At 28.8% G+C, this 19,121-nt stretch overlaps 13 protein-coding genes across 13 annotated transcripts; 11 read left to right on the plus strand and 2 right to left on the minus strand.

Moving 5' to 3' along the window:
* Positions 1-168: 168 nt before the first annotated feature.
* On the minus strand, positions 169-1,520 carry T552_01031 (hypothetical protein; the record flags this gene model as incomplete). Its single annotated transcript, XM_018369624.1, has 4 exons — positions 169-1,145; positions 1,193-1,312; positions 1,357-1,429; positions 1,476-1,520. 4 exons carry the CDS (start codon positions 1,518-1,520, stop codon positions 169-171), a joined length of 1,215 nt encoding a protein of 404 aa, XP_018226814.1.
* A 245-nt stretch (positions 1,521-1,765) lies between these two features.
* On the plus strand, positions 1,766-4,119 carry T552_01032 (hypothetical protein; the record flags this gene model as incomplete). The annotated part of the gene is made up of 6 exons (XM_018369625.1): positions 1,766-2,132; positions 2,179-2,533; positions 2,572-2,806; positions 2,848-2,994; positions 3,036-3,492; positions 3,536-4,119. 6 exons carry the CDS (start codon positions 1,766-1,768, stop codon positions 4,117-4,119), a joined length of 2,145 nt encoding a protein of 714 aa, XP_018226815.1.
* A 130-nt stretch (positions 4,120-4,249) lies between these two features.
* Positions 4,250-4,923, plus strand: T552_01033 (hypothetical protein). Its single transcript, XM_018369626.1, has 6 exons — positions 4,250-4,329; positions 4,375-4,400; positions 4,452-4,541; positions 4,592-4,608; positions 4,659-4,829; positions 4,878-4,923. The coding sequence occupies exons 1-6, from the start codon at positions 4,296-4,298 to the stop codon at positions 4,912-4,914; spliced, it is 375 nt and encodes a 124-aa protein (XP_018226816.1). The 5' UTR covers positions 4,250-4,295; the 3' UTR covers positions 4,915-4,923.
* Positions 4,924-5,171: 248 nt separating this feature from the next.
* Positions 5,172-5,960, plus strand: T552_01034 (ribosomal protein L6). Its single transcript, XM_018369627.1, has 2 exons — positions 5,172-5,811; positions 5,856-5,960. The coding sequence occupies exons 1-2, from the start codon at positions 5,217-5,219 to the stop codon at positions 5,912-5,914; spliced, it is 654 nt and encodes a 217-aa protein (XP_018226817.1). The 5' UTR covers positions 5,172-5,216; the 3' UTR covers positions 5,915-5,960.
* Positions 5,961-6,458: 498 nt separating this feature from the next.
* Positions 6,459-7,514, plus strand: T552_01035 (hypothetical protein). Its single transcript, XM_018369628.1, has 5 exons — positions 6,459-6,529; positions 6,582-6,660; positions 6,706-6,764; positions 6,811-7,313; positions 7,359-7,514. Exons 1-5 carry the CDS (start codon positions 6,496-6,498, stop codon positions 7,473-7,475), a joined length of 792 nt encoding a protein of 263 aa, XP_018226818.1. The 5' UTR covers positions 6,459-6,495; the 3' UTR covers positions 7,476-7,514.
* A 1,160-nt stretch (positions 7,515-8,674) lies between these two features.
* On the plus strand, positions 8,675-9,326 carry T552_01036 (hypothetical protein). The gene is made up of 3 exons (XM_018369629.1): positions 8,675-8,975; positions 9,057-9,143; positions 9,198-9,326. Exons 1-3 carry the CDS (start codon positions 8,718-8,720, stop codon positions 9,279-9,281), a joined length of 429 nt encoding a protein of 142 aa, XP_018226819.1. The 5' UTR covers positions 8,675-8,717; the 3' UTR covers positions 9,282-9,326.
* Positions 9,327-9,754: 428 nt separating this feature from the next.
* Positions 9,755-10,881, plus strand: T552_01037 (hypothetical protein). The gene is made up of 4 exons (XM_018369630.1): positions 9,755-10,181; positions 10,224-10,341; positions 10,385-10,556; positions 10,598-10,881. Exons 1-4 carry the CDS (start codon positions 10,045-10,047, stop codon positions 10,822-10,824), a joined length of 654 nt encoding a protein of 217 aa, XP_018226820.1. The 5' UTR covers positions 9,755-10,044; the 3' UTR covers positions 10,825-10,881.
* Positions 10,877-12,431, plus strand: T552_01038 (hypothetical protein). Its single transcript, XM_018369631.1, has 5 exons — positions 10,877-11,021; positions 11,066-11,079; positions 11,124-11,474; positions 11,522-11,840; positions 11,882-12,431. Exons 1-5 carry the CDS (start codon positions 10,923-10,925, stop codon positions 12,383-12,385), a joined length of 1,287 nt encoding a protein of 428 aa, XP_018226821.1. The 5' UTR covers positions 10,877-10,922; the 3' UTR covers positions 12,386-12,431.
* A 36-nt stretch (positions 12,432-12,467) lies between these two features.
* On the plus strand, positions 12,468-13,052 carry T552_01039 (hypothetical protein). Its single transcript, XM_018369632.1, has 3 exons — positions 12,468-12,582; positions 12,631-12,920; positions 12,966-13,052. Exons 1-3 carry the CDS (start codon positions 12,514-12,516, stop codon positions 13,006-13,008), a joined length of 402 nt encoding a protein of 133 aa, XP_018226822.1. The 5' UTR covers positions 12,468-12,513; the 3' UTR covers positions 13,009-13,052.
* A 100-nt stretch (positions 13,053-13,152) lies between these two features.
* On the plus strand, positions 13,153-15,641 carry T552_01040 (hypothetical protein). Its single transcript, XM_018369633.1, has 6 exons — positions 13,153-13,196; positions 13,247-14,005; positions 14,057-14,376; positions 14,423-14,622; positions 14,665-14,785; positions 14,835-15,641. Exons 1-6 carry the CDS (start codon positions 13,190-13,192, stop codon positions 15,006-15,008), a joined length of 1,581 nt encoding a protein of 526 aa, XP_018226823.1. The 5' UTR covers positions 13,153-13,189; the 3' UTR covers positions 15,009-15,641.
* Positions 14,412-15,983, minus strand: T552_01041 (hypothetical protein). Its single transcript, XM_018369634.1, has 2 exons — positions 15,446-15,983; positions 14,412-15,402 (listed from the first exon to the last, which is right to left on the minus strand). Exons 1-2 carry the CDS (start codon positions 15,939-15,941, stop codon positions 15,032-15,034), a joined length of 867 nt encoding a protein of 288 aa, XP_018226824.1. The 5' UTR covers positions 15,942-15,983; the 3' UTR covers positions 14,412-15,031.
* Positions 15,984-16,643: 660 nt separating this feature from the next.
* Positions 16,644-17,371, plus strand: T552_01042 (hypothetical protein). Its single transcript, XM_018369635.1, has 2 exons — positions 16,644-16,711; positions 16,762-17,371. Exons 1-2 carry the CDS (start codon positions 16,689-16,691, stop codon positions 17,324-17,326), a joined length of 588 nt encoding a protein of 195 aa, XP_018226825.1. The 5' UTR covers positions 16,644-16,688; the 3' UTR covers positions 17,327-17,371.
* A 114-nt stretch (positions 17,372-17,485) lies between these two features.
* Positions 17,486-19,051, plus strand: T552_01043 (meiotic recombination protein dmc1). Its single transcript, XM_018369636.1, has 11 exons — positions 17,486-17,576; positions 17,621-17,660; positions 17,713-17,768; positions 17,812-17,907; positions 17,948-18,085; positions 18,144-18,419; positions 18,466-18,612; positions 18,657-18,736; positions 18,781-18,835; positions 18,880-18,901; positions 18,950-19,051. The coding sequence occupies exons 1-11, from the start codon at positions 17,532-17,534 to the stop codon at positions 19,003-19,005; spliced, it is 1,011 nt and encodes a 336-aa protein (XP_018226826.1). The 5' UTR covers positions 17,486-17,531; the 3' UTR covers positions 19,006-19,051.
* Positions 19,052-19,121: the final 70 nt, after the last annotated feature.

A 19,121-nucleotide genomic window follows, 5' to 3' on the forward strand; every position in this document is an offset into this window, starting at 1 on the left:
TTTATTATTTTGTTAATGAAATTGTTTATTATGATTAATTTAATATCAAAATAAAATGATTTTTAAAATATATCCAAAACAATTAGCAATAATGAATTACAACTAGTAAATAGATTCTGAAACATGATTTATATGGATTATTTCATACAAGTACAGCATTGTAAATGATTATTTTTTATGCAAACCCGTTTTAACCCAATATTTCCATAATTCGACACTTTCGTTATTATTTTTAAATTCTTGCATCGTATATTCGATTCTTGCAATAAAATCATGGAATATTTTTAAATTTTGCTCAAATAATGAATCATCTACCTTCACCTTTTTTAAAACTAAATTTATATGATCTAATATTGATATAATAAGAATACATGTTTTAATCGTAATGAAAGATAGTGAATCCATCGACGATGGCAATAATTCGAACCATGTCCCTTGAAGATAAGACAACAAACCAGGAAGATATGAATAGAATAACATTAATCGAGACCATACATCTTTATACACCTTTTTAGATATGTTATTCACTTGAGAAAATAAAGAAAGATGAAAATATGGAGATGACTTTAAAGGTCGACCTAAATATTTAGAAACCATAGGATGATTGATTCCAGATAAATATCTTGTTTGATTTATATATATATTGGGAATCACGTGATCATTTTCTTTATTAGAATAAAGACCTTTTTTTAAAAAAATATCAAACGCTTTAAAATGTTGATATCTTGATTCCTGCGAAAACGTCGGTTTAAAAAGAAGAACTGTTTTTGCAGTATTTGCAGTATTTTCTTCATTTTTCCACCCAAATAAAACAGAAAACGTATTCAAAAACTTCTCCCATGCATATTTAACTACACATTCCCCCTGTATCTCCAAAAGCCAGGCTAAAATTTTCGTTGAATCATTTCGTACATCTGGCAAAATATGCGTCATTGCCGAATGAATATATAATATCATAAAAAGTATATGTGGCTCAATTAATTCCTCTTTCTCCGTAAATATTGTTAATAATAACGATCGTAATGCCCCACGAACTCCCGATTCCTCATCAATCATCAACGGAATCGTCGTTTTAATTATTAATGTCCATATTTTCGTTTCAAATTCCGATTTACGCAATAAATCCTTTAAAGTATTCAACGCCTCTAATTTCTTCCTTAATTCCTTTCATCTCCTCTCTTTTTTTTTCTACCTTTACGCTGCAATCCCGATGGATGTTTTACTAAACTTAACTTACGCAGAACTAATTCATTATCTGCCGCTTCTTTGCTTAAATATTCCTTTAAAATAGATTGCTGCGGTACACTAATGCCTGAATCTATGTCATCCCATTGTCTTTCCCTATTTATATACTACTTTTTGTCTTTAACTCTTTGCCTGTCAGTCCATATGATTCATGTCGAGAGTTATGGTCTTTCGACTTCTGCCTCTTGTATATATATTCAGAACATAGAATGTTCTAGAACATTATTTACCCGAAATGCTAATATTCTTTGTTTCTTTTTTTGAATTTTTGTCATTTAAAAAATATATTATTTTAAACATAATTTTAACTGATTTCGCTTGTTTTCGAGATACATTTGTATTATATGCTCTGTTATGCCTTCTATATGCGCGCCATTTCCTCACTATATGCGTATTATATGCATGCTATAATTCTGGTCATGTGGTTAAAACGCTTTCTACATACGATTTTGTATCCGCTTTACGGCAACGCTTATTAAAGCTTTTGCATAACAGAAACCATCTGATAGATTTACAATAAATGCGTATAAGACTTGCTATTGGGGGTTTAGGACTTTTAACATATATTCAAGCTGTTTATCTTTTAGTTGAGGATAATTTAAAACATGAAGATTTAAATTCTTTTTTATTAGTTAATCCATGTATATCGTGTAGTAAATATAATGAGACTTTGTACGACTATAAGAATGCATCAAATTCAACAAAAGAATCAATAGTTAGACGTTTGAAATGTCATGAATCATCGAAAGATAATATTTATTATTTTATTAAAAAAACAGTTGATAAAAATGGAAAAAATAGAGAAAAAAGAGAAAATTGTAGAGCGCTAAATATTCTAGATGGAAAAATATATGTAGTTAAATGTGATCTACTTTTTCCATCAATATGTAAGAATTATGAAGATTTTCAAAACATCATATAATAAGATGGAAGGCACGAATTCTGGAAAAAGACGGGATTCAAAAACCCTACAATCTACTGATCCAAAGCTTTCGTATACTGTAAACAGTACGTTTGGGCTAGTAACGGGCACACGGACAGATGCTACTTTTACATTCCTTGGAATTCCTTATGCACTTCCACCTGTTGGAGATTTACGATTTAAAGATCCAGTTCGAATATCGAAGATTAATGATACATGGAATGGGACATATTATCGGTCATATTGCCCTCAAGATTCTGGAACTGTTTCTTCACCTTTGCTTAATGAAGATTGTCTTTATTTGAATGTTTATTCACCTTATATTCCAGAACTTGGAGATTCCACTTCATCATTATTACCAGTCATGTAGGATTTTTTTTTTTTTTTCTTAACTCATATTTTAGGGTATGGATTCATGGGGGATCCTATATCCGTGGTAATCTGCAAAGCGGCTATAATGACCCTAGTCATCTTGTTTCACATGAAAATGTAGTTGTAGTAACACTTAATTATCGTCTTGGGGTTCTTGGATTTTGGGGCTGTGGAAATCAAGCAGTAAAAGATCAAATTACTGCACTTCAATGGGTTAGGCAATACATTGGTTTTTTTGGAGGAGATCCATTAAGAATAACAATTGCAGTAAGTTTTCTTTTAGAGAAAGAATTTATTCATTGAATCAGGGTGAATCTGCTGGTGCAAGTTCAGTTAGAACACTTTTATCAGCTAAAAGTAAGACAGAGGGTTTGGCTCACGCTGCTGTTATGATGTCTGATCCTGTTTCTATGGGTTTTGATACAAAGGATTCTGCTATGATTATTGCTAAACTTGTATTTTTTTTTTTTGTTTTGCTTTTTCTATAATTTTTTAGTATGCACAAGTTTCTGGATGTTTTACAGAAGATAATTTTGACATTTCTTCTCCGAAACTTATGGACTGTATGCGTAAATTAACAGCAGAAGATGTTATTGTGTATCAGTCGGTTGTTCTTCTTACTGGTTCTATGATGAATGATAGTATTACTTTTGGGGAAACATTCAAGCCATGTATAGATGGTGATGTTTTAACGGAGGATTTTCTCGATTCTATTGAGACTGGTGATTTCCTTAAGGTTCCTTTAATGCTTGGAACTGTCAGAGATGAAGCTGCTTTTTTTATCGATAGTTTCAATGAATTTTTCCATCTCGAGGATTTTCTTCTTTTTATTCTTTCTGCTTATTTTAATCGAGAACAAATCCAAAAGATTATGACTAATGAATATTACACTAAAAATCTTAATTCTAGCGATGTAGAAAGTTCTAAGAATTTTCTTTCAACTGTTTTTACAGGTAATTTTTTTTATTTTTGATGAATTTTATTTATCAGAAATAGATGCTATTTGGGTATGTCCTACAAACTTAGTTGCAGCGAAAATGTCGAAATATGTTAGTCTGTATTATTATTATTATAATTATCCTTATTTATGGGCGCATCCACCTACTTCTTATTGTTATCAACGTATATGCCATGCAGATGATCTTCCTGCTTTCTTAGGATCAATTGCTGTACAAGGTATTGAAGCTCTTTATGATTCTAATGGAACAGTAGCTGAGCCTGATCTTACATTTACTAAAATTATTCTTTCACGTCTTGGTTCTTTTTTAAGGACGCATAATCCTAATCCTGATCCTGATAAGCTTTGTTATAATAAAGAGTTTTTTAAAGTGGGTGATTGTGATAAAAGAACTGTTATATGGAAAACTTTTCAACCTAATTCATCCCTTGAAGATGCACCAAGTTACTTCAATAATTCATCTAATGGAAAAGTATATGGACCTGTACATATATTAAACATCACCGAATCGACATCTGGTAATTTTATAGTTCCTAGGGATATATGTGATTTTTGGTATAAACTCGGACTTCACGCTCATGTTTATTCTTCAAAGAAAGGAGTACTTAAGATTGACTCATAGTTTGTTATTTATTATTTGATTTATATGTTTTTTTTTATTTATTTTGGCTCAGTGTAGATGTGTTATATATATTATATATATTATAAACTTATTATTTGTCTGCTCTTTCGTTCGAATCCAAGTATTAAACATCAAAAAAGTGTTTAATAGGTGTTTATAATTTTTTGCCTTATTTTATGACTAAACCATCACAAGATCTTCCTCCTACAGGTTGTTATTGTTAATTGTTACATATATCTATCTAATTTCTTATAGGCGGCTACGCACCTATTCAATATAAGGTGTGTATCTTTGAGAATCTTTTAAGAAATATTATGTTTATTTATTTCCAGAGAAATCTTCCTGCAAAAGGACCAAGAAGCTCCGTAGTTCTTTTATGTATTGGTTTGATCTCTTCGTATGGTTTTTACCGTTATATTCAGGTATTAATTATGTATAAATTCTTTGATAATGAATGATATTAATGTCTAAGGGAGTTTATGAAAGAAGGTTTATAAGGAGTATATATAGTGTTATTTTCTTTTTAATGGAGGGAATAGAGAGTTAAAAAGGGAAAATGTATGGTCTCGGATTCATTTGATACCATTATTGCAAGTAGAAGCAGAAAGAGACATGTACAGAAGAAGACGAGAGTTACTTCAATTGGAGAATGAAGTTATGAAAGGAGTAGAGGGCTGGGATAATGAATATCGTATTTATCATACCCGAGCGTATTTATTTATTGATTGATTGATTGATTCATGATACTTATTTTTTAGAGATATTGTTCCCACCTATTCCTTTCCACTTGAATGAATTTTATCTATTCTAACTCTTATGGAAAACTGTACTTTGGAAATTTTCTTTGACATGTTTTTAGTATGTTTGAAGAGGGAGTTTAAGTTTTAATATTTTTAGTAAGAAAAAAATTGGCAAGTAAAGAACTATTATTTCTTCATGTATTCAATGTGTATTTGGGGTTGTTCTTTTTACAGATTTATATATATATATATCTATGTATACAATGATCTAAAATCGACTCTTATCGAACTTCATTTTTAACATGTACTTAAGTATTTTTTAATTATACTGGATTATCAGAAAAATAATAATGAAATATGGAAATAATGTTTAAATATAGTGCTTCTTCTATGTATAATTTTCGGAAATCTTTTTTCCCTAGTTTTCTAGTAGCTTTTTTAAGAAAATCACATATTGGATCTAAGCCTTTATTTCTTCCTAGAACAGCAAAACTGCAAGTTTCAATAGCAGAAAATATTCCAAATACTAAGCAAATAGCTGTTGAAGGGCCTAATGGGTGTTTATCTCTTTATCTTCCGTCATATATTGATATTAATCATTGTTCATTAACAAACAAAGTTAAAGTCTCAGTGGAAAATCCAATGATCAAAAAGCAACGATCAATGTGGGGAACAGCAAGATCTTTACTATCAAATATGATTGTAGGAGTGACAGAGTATCATCATGTAACTCTTCGTTTAGTTGGAATTGGTTATAAAGCTTTTATTGAAAATGATTCATTTTTATCATTAAAAGTTGGATATTCTCATCCAATTCTTCTTAAAATTCCAGATGGAGTTTTTGTTACATGTCCCTCACCTACTCAAATTATTTTGAAAGGATGTGATAAGGTAATTGTTACACAATTTGCAGCAAATATTAGAAAATGGAGAAAACCAGAGCCATACAAAGGTATATATATATATATAATTAATATAGTATTTAGATTGTATTAGGAAAAGGCATTTATGTTGATGATGAAAAGATTATTTTAAAAAGTGCAAAAACTAGGTGATCAAGCAAAATAAGGTTAAAAATTTGATTCAAAGCAAAAACAGAGATTTCGACTTTTAATTGCCATATATATAATATAGTTATGTACATTTTTATTAAAAACTTGAAGGATTTTCATAATGATTATATTTAATCTTTTGTCAAATCTATGAATGTTTTATTTCGTTGGTATAATATTTATACAGGGATTTTTAAGAAAGAACTAAGGGGAAAACATCTAAAAAGTCAAAGGTTATCTTTGAAACAAGAGTATTGTCGATATTATATCTATATATTACGCTTTATTTTTACATTTGATACTCAAAATATTAATTCACAAAATATCACTTATTTTCAGAAAAAAATCAAAAATATATAATCTTAACAAGGGATATATGATTAAGAACAATTATTATTCATTTTCAATTTTTATAGATTGTATTTTAATACAAAAAAAGCTCAAAAGTTTTTATTAACAAAACCATATTTATTCGGATATCTTAATCTTTGTAGGGGCTATTTTAAACAAGTTCTTTATACATATTTATTTACTTTATTTTTTTTAGAAATCAATATTTTTCCGATCTTTTATTTATATTTCAAATGTCAACTAAGGCACCAAGTAAAGTTGTTTTTGGTATGTGATATACACTTTTTACATATAGGCTTATGCTGATATATCTATGTAGTTGGCAATATTCCATATGATATTTCAGAAGAACAGTTAAAGGATATTTTCCGGCAGATTGGTCCTATTCATAGGTTTAGGTAGACTATTTGGAATATTTTGATATGTATATTTATTCTCTGGAGATTAGTCTTTGATAAGGAAACAAATAAACCCAAGGGATATGGTTTTTGTGAATATCCAGGTTGCTATTATTTTTTTCTCAGTATTAAATTGATATATTTATTCAGATATTGCAACAGCTAGCGCAGCTGTTAGGAATCTGAATAATCATGATATTAATGGGAGGCAGTTGAGGGTTGATTTTGCAGAATCGGATCCAGCTCAAGATAATAATCGTAGACAACAACAAGTGACACAACATGAAGAAGTATCGCCACAAACTAAGTCAGATATTCTGCCGATGCTTCCGCAAGGGACTGTGCCTCCACCGGGAGTATCAGCTGTGGACGCTATTTCACGTACATTATCAACGCTTCCACCTTTACAGCTTTTGGACATTCTTTCTCAGTTAAAGGCACTTGTTCATATTAATCCGGAACAAGCACATGCACTTTTGTTGCAATCACCGCAATTATCATATGCTGTATTTCAGGCCATGCTTATGATGAATCTTGTAGAGGCAAGTGTGCTTCACAAAGTAATTGCGTCAACAGGTCATCCTCAGGTTTCTCAACCTTCCAATACAGTATCGTATACTCCACCACAGCAAAATTCACAAGATGCACAAAGAGTGAGTATTTTTGCTTTATAATTATGTTTTAACCTGTTGTAAAAGGCTGCTATTTATGCTCAGGTTATGTCTTTAACAGATGCACAGATAAATACATTGCCTTATGATACAAGAAATCAAATATTATTATTGAAACAACAAATAGCAATGGGTGTAGTATAAATTGATATTTTTAATATTATTCTTCTATAGAACAGAGAATAATATTGTATATATAATTATTTTATTTATCTATACTTTTAACATATGTTTTTTATGTATTTACAATAAACATTAAGGGTTTAGAATTAATGGCTTTATAAGTATTTAAATAAAGTTCAATAGATTTGAATTGTCTATAAGATGTTTGTTATTAAAAGAATTAATGTTTTTTTTTGGAAAAAAATAGTAAAATATAAGTTTTCTATTAAATGATTTATTTTTAAGAATTAATTGTAATATTTTGAAAAATAAAGACTTAATAACAAGTAATTTTGTTTTAGACATTATATTAGATTATAATTAATATTTTTTTATAAATTAAAATATGTATTTAAATCTTAAATCGCTGTTATTATTGACTTTAATATTTTTATATTCTATTTATTTGAACATTTTTGATATTAAAAATAAGTATAGTTTTTAAAAATTATATTTAATTGCAACTTTTTTCCATAAAAAAAAATAATGATAATATTTGGTTTGTTTTAAAATAAAATTTAAAGTTTTTTAATGTTTCATAAATAATATTAATTATAATTGAATAAAAAAATTACAATTGAATAAAAAAATTGCAATATAAATAGTTATTTATCTTTGATATATGTTTTTTCTTCAAAATTGAAAATTAAAAAGTCCTAATCTTTTGGATTGGATAATTTTTTTAAAGAATTTTTTTATATTTGTAATATATTTATAATTTAAGACTTAATAAAAACTTTTGAATTGCTTTATATATCAAATTGGAAACTAAGAAAATTATCAGATATAATATTTTACATATATTATACTAGTCTAAATACAAATAGTACTAATCCAAACATATTTAAAAATCCTATAAAAAAAAATGCCTATTTATAATATATACACTTAAACATACAAATCTATATATAATATTCATATAATAATTTCTTATATATCTTTATAATTCTTTCTTTATTCTTCTATACAGAATAGATAAAAATACATATTTTTTCAATTATCTTTATTTTTTATTCATTTTTTCTTAAAAAAAAATTCAATTTATTTTAAATAAAAAAATATCTTAAGAAATATTTCTAAAACTGCTCTTTTACATTCAAATGTCCTCAAGAATTTCAATTCTTGAATCTTGTTTTATCAAAAAATTAAGTTCCTTCAAAAAGCTTAATATAAACGATCGTCAAACGAACTTCAAAAAAACTGAAAAATATTAAAAATTATTAAATGGGTCTTGATTTAATTTTTTCTAAAAAAATTACCTCAGAAATGAATTCCTCTGGAAAAAATACGTCAGGAACATGTTTTTTGGGTCAATCTAGGCATTCAAATGACTCATTAAATCGAGAAATAGAAATAAAAATAGGCACAGTAAAGCGCCTGATTCGTGACCTTATTACCTATAATAAGGAGCTTAAAATAGAAGAGGATACTTATTTAAAACTAGAACAAGAAGGCCAAGATGAATATGTTTTAAGAAAACAGGTACGTTTATAAATATCTAGACACTAGTAAAAACTATAAATGTCTTTATAATGAGTTAGAATTTATAACTTATTTATACAGAAACAAGTGATAGAAGAATGCCAAAGAATGATTCCTGATACAGAATATCGTCTTTCACAGGCAGTTGAGAAGTTATCTAAAGATTTGGTACGAATGTTATATATAATTATATATTAAATTAATAATATTGTTCTTTGATAGACTGATGGAAAGATTGATGGCGATTCTTCTAGAATTACTACTTTGATTGATGAAGCATCAGTTCTTTTGGAACATCGTGATTAATAACCGTGCCGTTCTTAGCTACTAATTTTATCTGTTATTTATAACAGGATAATTAGCTTTGAAAGGACATGGACTCTAATATGTTTATTAGGGACCTATTTTTAAAATTAATATTATGAATTTTCACTAAATTTCTATTATGTTTAAAAGTTTTTTTGTCAAAATTTGCTTTTTTTTTCAATACAGTTTGGGAGCTTTATATTACGGATATTTCTTTCTTATTAAGACTTTTCATGCTTATATTTTAGGATCACTTTATACAAATATATTTTATTTTTTAGGTATCTACACTTTTATCAAATTTGCTAATATATAAATAAACTGATTAATATTCCGGCAGAAATGAACGTTGTTTCAACAAAAAAGTATATTTTAGAAGAGGGCGTTAATGAGATTGGCTTAAGGTTATGTATTTGTCTAAACTAGATTTTTTATCGTTTCGAAGTTTTTCTTGGCCGGTAGTCAAGTTTTAAAAAATAAACTTAAGCTCTAGAAGAGTCTTAATAAATCTATAAGTCAATGTCATCTAACATAGATTCTGTTGAAAATCCAGGATCTTCTTTAGAAGATGATGATGTAAATTTTGGAGGATTAGTATCAGCAGATTCTTTTGAATTTGGAGATTTTCATGAAAATCTTGCAGATATTTCTTTAGACGGTGTTTATGATTTTCAACCGGTATGATTCGTAACAAAGATACATTTTGCTTGTTAAACACATGTATGAATAGCCTGCTATTGATTATGATGACTGGTCATCAATCATGTCTAAAATTCCAGAAATTGTGGATACTATATTAGGCCCTGAAATAGATTCTTCTGATTCTTCTTTAGAACAAGATTCAGCATTAGAACATGATATATCTGTTTCAGATAATTCCAAACATTTTTTAGAATCAGGGTTCATATTTTCATCCAAATCTTATTTAGACTAATTACTTAGTTGTCGTCTCTGGGAAAAATATTTAGCATCACAAGATCTTCCTCCTTTATCTTGGGAAACATCTCATACTCGTCAAATGTTTCTTATGTCCCTTAATATTCCGTTGAACCTGGATGATGTTATAAATAATTTGATTCTTATTTATTACTAATATTTTTCAGACATCTCCATCCAATAAAAAAACAAAAGACAATTCTGTTTCACCAATAAAAATATCATCAGATGCCTCATTTAAAGACACTTTCTTAAAACATGAATCTTTAACAAATAACAATACATTGTCTCATGATCTTGATACTCATATGATACGCCTTATTCATCTAAAATCTGACGGTACGCTTATAAAATCATGTGTTTTTTCTCATTTTTTAAAGAAGCTTTGCTTAATCTTTCTCCAATTTTACTCAAATCACATTTACTCGAGTTAGAAATTATTCTGGAAAAATCTTCTGCATATCTTTCTCATTGGATTGAAAAAAAGAAGGAAATAGAAAATGATAAACTCCTCTTTGAAAAGATTATTGAAAGTCTTGTTCAACATACAAAACGACAACGTATTGAACATATTAAAAAAACATATAACCTTAAAAAAAAATCTTAACAATAATACTATAATCTTTAAAAATATATTTAAACATTATTAAATTTCTATACTAAATTTTAACTATAAATTCTCCTGTTCTCTTGATCATCGATAACATGAGTGTATTAGTAGAAACAACTGTTGGTGATATTGTGATAGATTTGTATACGAAATATGCTCCAAATACATCTAAAAACTTCTTGAAACTATGTAAAGTAAGTAATATGTTTTTTTTTGGCTTTTTTCCCTGATATTTAAGGTTAAATATTACAAGTAATATAATTATTTTTAAGTGTAAATGATTAATGATAAATAAGCTTTTCTCCAATATATAATCTACAAAAGGACTTTTCTTTTCAAACAGGAGATCCGCTGGGACCAGACGGAGATGGTGGTACAAGTATTTGGGGGCTTTTAGGAGGTTCTCGCTTTTTTCCGGCAGAAATAGATCCAAGACTTAAACATAAAGAGCGGGGAACTGTTAGTATGGCTATAGCAAACAAGGGGGTTGGACATTCTAATTCTGGTTTGAGTGGGTCTCAATTTTTTATTACGTTAGGAGATAATCTTAATTATCTTGATGGGAAATATACGATTTTTGGGAAAGTAGCAGAGGGATTTGATACACTCGAAGCGATTAACAATGCGTATTGTGACAATAATATGAGGTTTTGGAGGATTTTTAATAAAAAATTGCATTAAATAAGGATTTTAGACCATTTAAAGATATTCGAATTAAACATACGATTATTTTAGATGATCCATTCCCAGATCCAGAAGGTTTAGTTGAGCCAGATAAGTCTCCACTTCCTTCTAAGGAACAGCTTTCTACGGTTAGAATTGGCGATGATGAAAAATTTGATGAAGATCTTGATGAGGCAGAAGCGGAGAAGTTGCGAAGAGAAAGAGAAGCAAAAGCACAAGCATTAACTTTAGAAATGATTGGAGATCTTCCTTTTGCAGAAGTAAAACCACCTGATCATGTACTTTTTGTATGTAAATTGAATTCGGCAACACGAGATGAAGATTTAGAGGTATTTATATTTATATTTAATATGATTTTTTTAAGATATAGTTAATATTTTCTCGATTTGGAAAGATCATTAGTTGTGAAATTATTAGGGATAGACGTACTGGTGATTCTTTACAATACGCTTTTATAGAATTCGAAAAGAAAGAAGACTGTGAACAAGCTTATTTTAAAATGCAAGATGTATTAATTGACGATAAACGAATTAAAGTGGACTTTTCACAATCTGTCTCCAAACTTTCGGATTTATGGAGAATAACAACGAATCAAAAACGAAAAAATGCTGCACAAAAGTCATTTGCTGGTTCTACTTATTTAGAAAAAGGAAAGGCATATAGAGAATACAAAAATGATGGATACAGTATGGTCTTTGATCATCATGACTTAAAAAAAAAAGCAATTTCAGATTATTCTAGAGATCGTACTCATAAAGATAGAGATACTAAAGAACATTCTTTTTATGATAGGAAAAATTCTTATAGAGACTCTTCTTCTCGTCATCATCAACATAGAAATAGCAGTTACAGTCCAAGGCGTAGAAGACATTAATCTCTTTTAAAACTGCTATTTCTTAATAGCTACTATCTTTTAGGGCTTATAGGTTTGGGTTTCTTAAAGAAAACCCTCATGTGACGGTCAACCAAATTTCGAAATCAACCAAATTTTAAAAAATAATCATGTCTGACTCCATAACAATTCGTACTAGGAAGTTTTTAACAAATAGGCTTCTTTGTAGAAAGCAGATGGTACTTTTAATTCTTTTTTTTTAACTTATTAGTTGATCTATAATTTAGGTAGTTGATGTATTGCATCCTAATCGGCCTAATGTTAGTAAAAATGACTTGAGAGAACGTTTGGCATGTATGTACAAGACTGATAAAAATACAATACAAGTTTTTGGTTTAAGAACACAATTTGGTGGCGGGAAATCAACCGGTTTTGCCTTAATATATGATAGTCTTGAATATATGAAAAGATTTGAACCAAAATATCGATTGATTCGTATTGGACTTGAAGAAAAGGTAGAACGTACATCTCGTCAACAAAGAAAACAACGAAAGAATAGAGGAAAGAAGTTTAGAGGGTTTTTATCTTTTTTATTTATTTTTTTTTTATCTAAAAAAAATAGGGTAGCAAAAAAAGCTGCTATAACTGCTTCCACAAAGAAATAGGCATAAATTTATCTTTTAATAAATATGATGCATCTTTTAATATATTTTTTTTTACTTATCTTTTACTTGTTAACCCTTCTCTTATCTCATTACTCTGATTCTCCACTATATGTTGCCATGACAACCTTCCCGTACAGATCTCAACCTCATCCTCTCTGGAGATCCTCAAGCTCCACATAAAATGACATGTAAGGCCTCTATTTTCCATATATTTTAAGAGTTTCTAACATATTTATAGCAGAATTTTCTTTTAAAAACGTTTTAGACAAAAATTCTAACCAGTCAACAATAAATACAAAAGATTCTTCTGGAAAGATTAGTTCTACAAATACACCAGCAACACCAGTTGCACCATTATCGTTTTCATCAGCAGCTTTTAAGTTCGGGGATAGTACTACGCCAGCAGGCCAACCACCAGTACACCCACTTGGAAAAGTGGGTGGTTCTGAAGGGAATACCTTAGAAAATAAAGGGTTTCAATTGGGGACAACAGGGACGATATTTGGGGCGAAAAGCGAATCTACGACGACGTCGTCTACGCCTTTTGTTTTTGGGTCAGGAACAGCTCAATTGGAATCTAAACCAGTTGGTCAAAATAAGCCTACATTATTTACATTTGGTTCATTAACAGAAAAAAATACACAAACGTCACAAGAAAAGCCGACAGAATCTACGCCATCATTTTCATTTGGTCTTTCTACAACACCAACACCTATATTTGAATCGGGTAGTACGGCAAAAACAGATGCATCAAATGTTTCAGTTGAAAAGTCATCTGTTGCTTCTAATAATTTAAAACCAACGGCGACATTTTCATTTGAAAGTTCTTCTACACAACAAAATTTTTCAAAACCTTCAACATTTTCTTTTCAGAAGCCACAAGAATCTAAACCGACATTTACATTTGGAGCAACATCTACAGCAGATCCAAAAACCACGTTAGCAGACACTAAAAAATCTGAAGAACCTAAACCTTCATCTACAACAGATACCTCAGGTATAAATATATGAATAGTTATAATTAAACATAGTTTTAATATTAAAATAGCTTCTACGACTTCAAGTTTATTTAATGCTCCAACATCTATTTCTTCAAATATTCCAAGTTTTAAAGCAAAAGATTCTTCGCAAACATCAACCAAACCGGCCTCAGAAACACCATCATCTACGTCAATTGCTTCTATTGTACCTAAGCCATTACCAGGAACTTCTACTCAGGAAATTGGAGGATCGAATCTTAAAAATAAGACTTTAAAAGATATTATTAATAAATGGACAAGGGATTTGGACAATTATTCAAGACAGTTTATCCAGCAAGCAACAGAAGTTTCAAAATGGGATAGACTTTTAATAGAGAGTGGTGATAAGGTTAGAAATATAATATAATATATATATTACAACTTAAACTATTTAGATTTCAAAATTATATGCAGATACTATTGAAGCAGAGCAAATACAAACAAAAGTAGATCAAACGCTGACATATATTGAAAGCCAGCAAAATGAAATGTCAGCTTTTCTTGATCAATATGAAAGTCAAGTTCAAGAATTAAGTGAAAGGCAGTTTTGTACACCAGATGGAATGCAACCAGCAGATCAAGAAAGAGAAAAAGTGTATGTTCCTTGTTTCTATTATTTGCATTTTGATAAAAATAGGTATACTCTTGCTGAAAAATTAACAGAAAAACTTGATGGACTTGGGAGGGATTTAGGATCTATGATAGATGAAATTAATGCTGCATCTAATTTAATTAATAAAACGGGTGAAGATGATCCGGTAAATTTGATAATTTTATGGCTTATATTTTGATAACTAATTGTTTAAGCTTTCCTCAGTTGTTAAAATCCTTAATTCACATCTTTCGAGTTTGCAATGGATTCAATCTACAACTACAAAATTGCATTATAAAATTGATGAGGTAAAAAAAGCTGAACATTCAATAGAAAAACAACTTGAAGAGAATGCTTTTTATGATGGACAAAATATTGGGTTTTCTTAATTTACTAATAAATTCTTAAATTGTTATGAGTACATTTTAAATCGTTTTTTCTCTCGAAATTCCTTTATTTTTTCTTTATCTTCCTCAAATCTCTTTTTTAATTCCGTTAATTTCTTGTTTTTTCCTTCCTGTTTTTGAAATTTATAGAAGTCATGAAGTATATATTTTTCTTTCTTTTTTTCCTGCATTTTCATCCCTTCATCAATCCTACCTGCACCTGTTCTTCCTCCCCTAGTAACAGTAATAAATCCTTCTTCATCCGGTTCAGTTCGTTGACGTTTTCTTAAACGTTTCTCTTTTTCCTCAGCTAAATAAAAGGCTGCCATATATTTGTCAATTGATGTCTGCAATTTTTCATGCGAAGGATATATTAAATTATAATGCTCCCAATAATCTAAATGAAATAAACCATTTTTCTGATAAATCATTGAACATACGATTAAATCCAAGCTCTTGTACTCTATTTTTCGGTATATTTTGTCCCCATACATAATTTTCAAGTTTTTTATGATTTTTTTTCTCCAAAATATATTCAATATCTTGTTTTTCCAAAAATTCCACAATTGCCCACGATCCAGATTTTAGAATTCTTCTTTTCCATACAAATAATATAGTGTCTTTAAAATTTGTTTCATTTTCTGTATAATTTTCATTTATATTTTCTTTATATGACTGTCTTTGTATAAAATGAAAAAATACTTGTTGGATTCTACATCCTAAATGATTAAAGAGGTATTTTAAATGATCATGTGTAGTGTCAATAGGAAGATTTGAAACGAATAGTGAAGGTCCTTCAGGGAGATTTTCTGGCTGATTTGCAAGAGGTGTTGGTTGATATCGGTCATGTTCTTTTATATAAAGATAATGTACTATATTTGTATTTTGGAAAGATGTCTTCGGCATCTTAACCTTAAGAACTGTATATTCATTCATAATCTCATAGTTTTATGTATTTTTTAACTTATTCGTTTTTCTGATGTCGAAATATTTTATCTTATTTGATAGTCTTTTTTCAAGTCCAAAAACCCTTAATAATTAACAATAAAGATTCTCAATAAAGCCAATTTTCCTGTAAAAACATCAATCCTAATTTTTATATGTTGAATCTTTATTATAAAAATTAATTCTTTTTTTTTTATTATAAAAATTAATTCTTTTTTTTTTATTATAAAAATTAATTCTTTTTTTTTTATTATTATATTATTTCATTAATATTTCTAATGAAATAGATTCTGAATCTTATGATAGAAACTACCAGTATTAACTGTTTATCCTTTTTATATTTTAAGATAAATCCGAGTGAAATGCTTTTTATGCAAATTTTGAAAAAATAATTTATATTTTGCCCTTATTTTAAATAAATACTTATAACCCTTCATAGATTGAATATATTGAATGTATATTTGTTTCTTTTTTTAAATATTTTTCAAGATTTCTATAAAATATGTTTCAACTCTTTTTTAACATATTTTTAAGTATTTTTTTCCAATAAAAAAGTTATTTTATCTTTAATAACTATATTATTTATTTTTATTTGTAAAAATACTGATTTTAATACATTTTTCTTGTTTATTTTCCTTATCATAGACAATCGGGCATTAATACTAAGAACGTTAAAAGTCAGACTTAAATTATCGGTTAAAAAAAATTAAAAATTCTGCATTTCTCTATATTTTTAATATGATCCGGCGTTCATGTTATAAGTAAGCTTTATATAATTAATTACCTTTTTATTAACTCTGATTTTTTATAGATGTGGGGATTTAGGACATTTTGCTGATTCATGCGTTAAAACCGATAGATTATGTTATAATTGCAAACAACCAGGACATGAATCTAATGCCTGTCCATTTCCTAGAACTACTGAAAGATTACAATGCTATTATTGCCAAAGTATAGGTCATATTCAGGCAGACTGTCCATCTTTTCGATTAAATCCTATTGGAACAGGTGGACGTTGTTATACTTGTGGTATAGTAGGTCATATTGCACGAGATTGTGTTGGACTATCTACATTTTCTTCTGTTCATTTTGTTTCTGCTCGTTCTCAAGCTTGTTTTAAGTGTGGTGGACCAAATCATTTTGCAAGAGATTGTCAAGCTTTTTCTGTTAAATGTTATGCATGTGGGAAATACGGGCATATTTCAAGTATATGTGAAAACGCTTCTCAGACCTCAAAATCATGCTATCGTTGTGGTAATTTAGAACATCTTGCTAAAGACTGTACAATCATCATATCAAATAATGATCATCAAGATTCTAATGATAATATCACTTCAACAAAAAATCCTGTATCACAAACAACATTAGTATCTTAAATATGTATTTATTCATGTATTTTTATAATATTTTATAATCTCCAATATTTTGTGTCTAATAACCTTCTGATAACCAACTTTCGATTCTGATAAAGACGAAAATTAAGCAGATAAAAAATAGAAAAAAACAGGGCTATTTTAGAGATTTAAAGCGCATTTATATCATAAAAACATCATAAAAAGAAGTGTATAAAGAGAATATACTATGACAATAAAAGAAGACGATTCAGATTTGAGTGTAGATGAGGAAGTAAGTTAAGAATTGTTGTGCATATAGCCGCTAATATTGTCAAGGAACAGCAATATATTGATTCGGACGAGCTTCAGAGTCATGGTAGTCTTTTTTTTTAGAGTTTTTTATTGATTTTTATGGACTATATGCGTAGGTATTGGTGTAGCAGATATTCAAAAACTTAAATCATCTGGATATTGTACAGTAATGGTAGTAATATTAGTAGTTTTTGATAAAATATGACGGGAATCAGAGTATTCAGATGGCAACTCGTAGAAATCTTTCAAAAATTAAAGGATTTAGTGAAGCAAAAGTAGAGAAGCTTAAAGAAATTGCGCAAAAGCTTTGTGTAAATATTTAGATTTAATTTATTATTTAACAATGGAAAGCCTCCTCCATTTCAAACAGCTATGGAGGTTTCATCGTTTCGACGACGAGTGAATTATATTTCTACAGGATCTAAACAATTTGATGCAATGCTTGGAGGAGGGATTCAATCGATGTCGATTACGGAAGTTTTTGGAGAAGTATGTTGCTTATTTGCTAAGGTTTTTGTATTTTTGTTGTTAATATCTGTAATTATAGTTTCGTTGTGGTAAAACTCAAATTTCACATACAATGTGTGTGACATGTCAGCTTCCAAAAGAAATGGGAGGGGCAGAAGGTAAAGCAGCATATTTGGATACAGAAGGGACCTTTCGTCCGGATAGGATTAAATCAATTGCTGCTCGTTTTGGAGTAGATGCTGAACAAGCAATGAATAATATTCTTGTAGGCAGAGCTTTCAATTCAGAACATCAGATGGATTTAATTAATAAAATGTGTACAATTTTCTCAGAGGATGGTCGATATAGACTATTGGTATTTTTCTTTTGTCTTAGAATTATCAATTAATTATGTCGTATAGATTGTGGATTCTATTATGGCATTGTTTCGTGTTGATTACTCTGGACGAGGAGAGCTCTCTGAAAGACAACAAAAGCTTAATATTATGCTTTCTCGTCTTACTAGAATTGCAGAAGAATACAATATAGCTGTTTTTCTTACAAATCAGGTACTTTTTTTTTCAAATATTTTTTATTTTAAACTTTGATTTAGGTTCAAGCAGATCCCGGTGCAACATTGATGTTTGCTTCAAATGACCGAAAACCTGTAGGAGGACATGTTTTGGCACATGCGTATTTATTTTAATTTTTTATATCTGTATTTTTTAAAATTATAGGTCTGCAACTCGAATATTGCTTAGAAAGGGCAGAGGAGAAGAACGTGTTGCTAAGGTAGAAAAATATTTTATTTTATTTTATTATAATAATTTTATTAGATACAAGATAGTCCTGATATGCGTAAGAATTTTTTTCCTTTTTTCCATCTTTATAACTTTTATATATTAGCTGAAGGAGAATGTGTATATACTATTAAGGCAGGAGGGATTGATGATTCATCATAATTATTTCTATGACAAAATATTTATTATTTTAATAACATGTGTATTCATTATTTAATGGGCAGCTGCATATTATGAATTTTAACGATGTGTTACATATTTTAGCAATAAATAAGGGA

This window comes from Pneumocystis carinii, assembly GCF_001477545.1.
Source record: "Pneumocystis carinii B80 chromosome Unknown supercont1.4, whole genome shotgun sequence".
Taxonomy (NCBI): Eukaryota; Fungi; Ascomycota; class Pneumocystomycetes; order Pneumocystales; family Pneumocystaceae; genus Pneumocystis; species Pneumocystis carinii.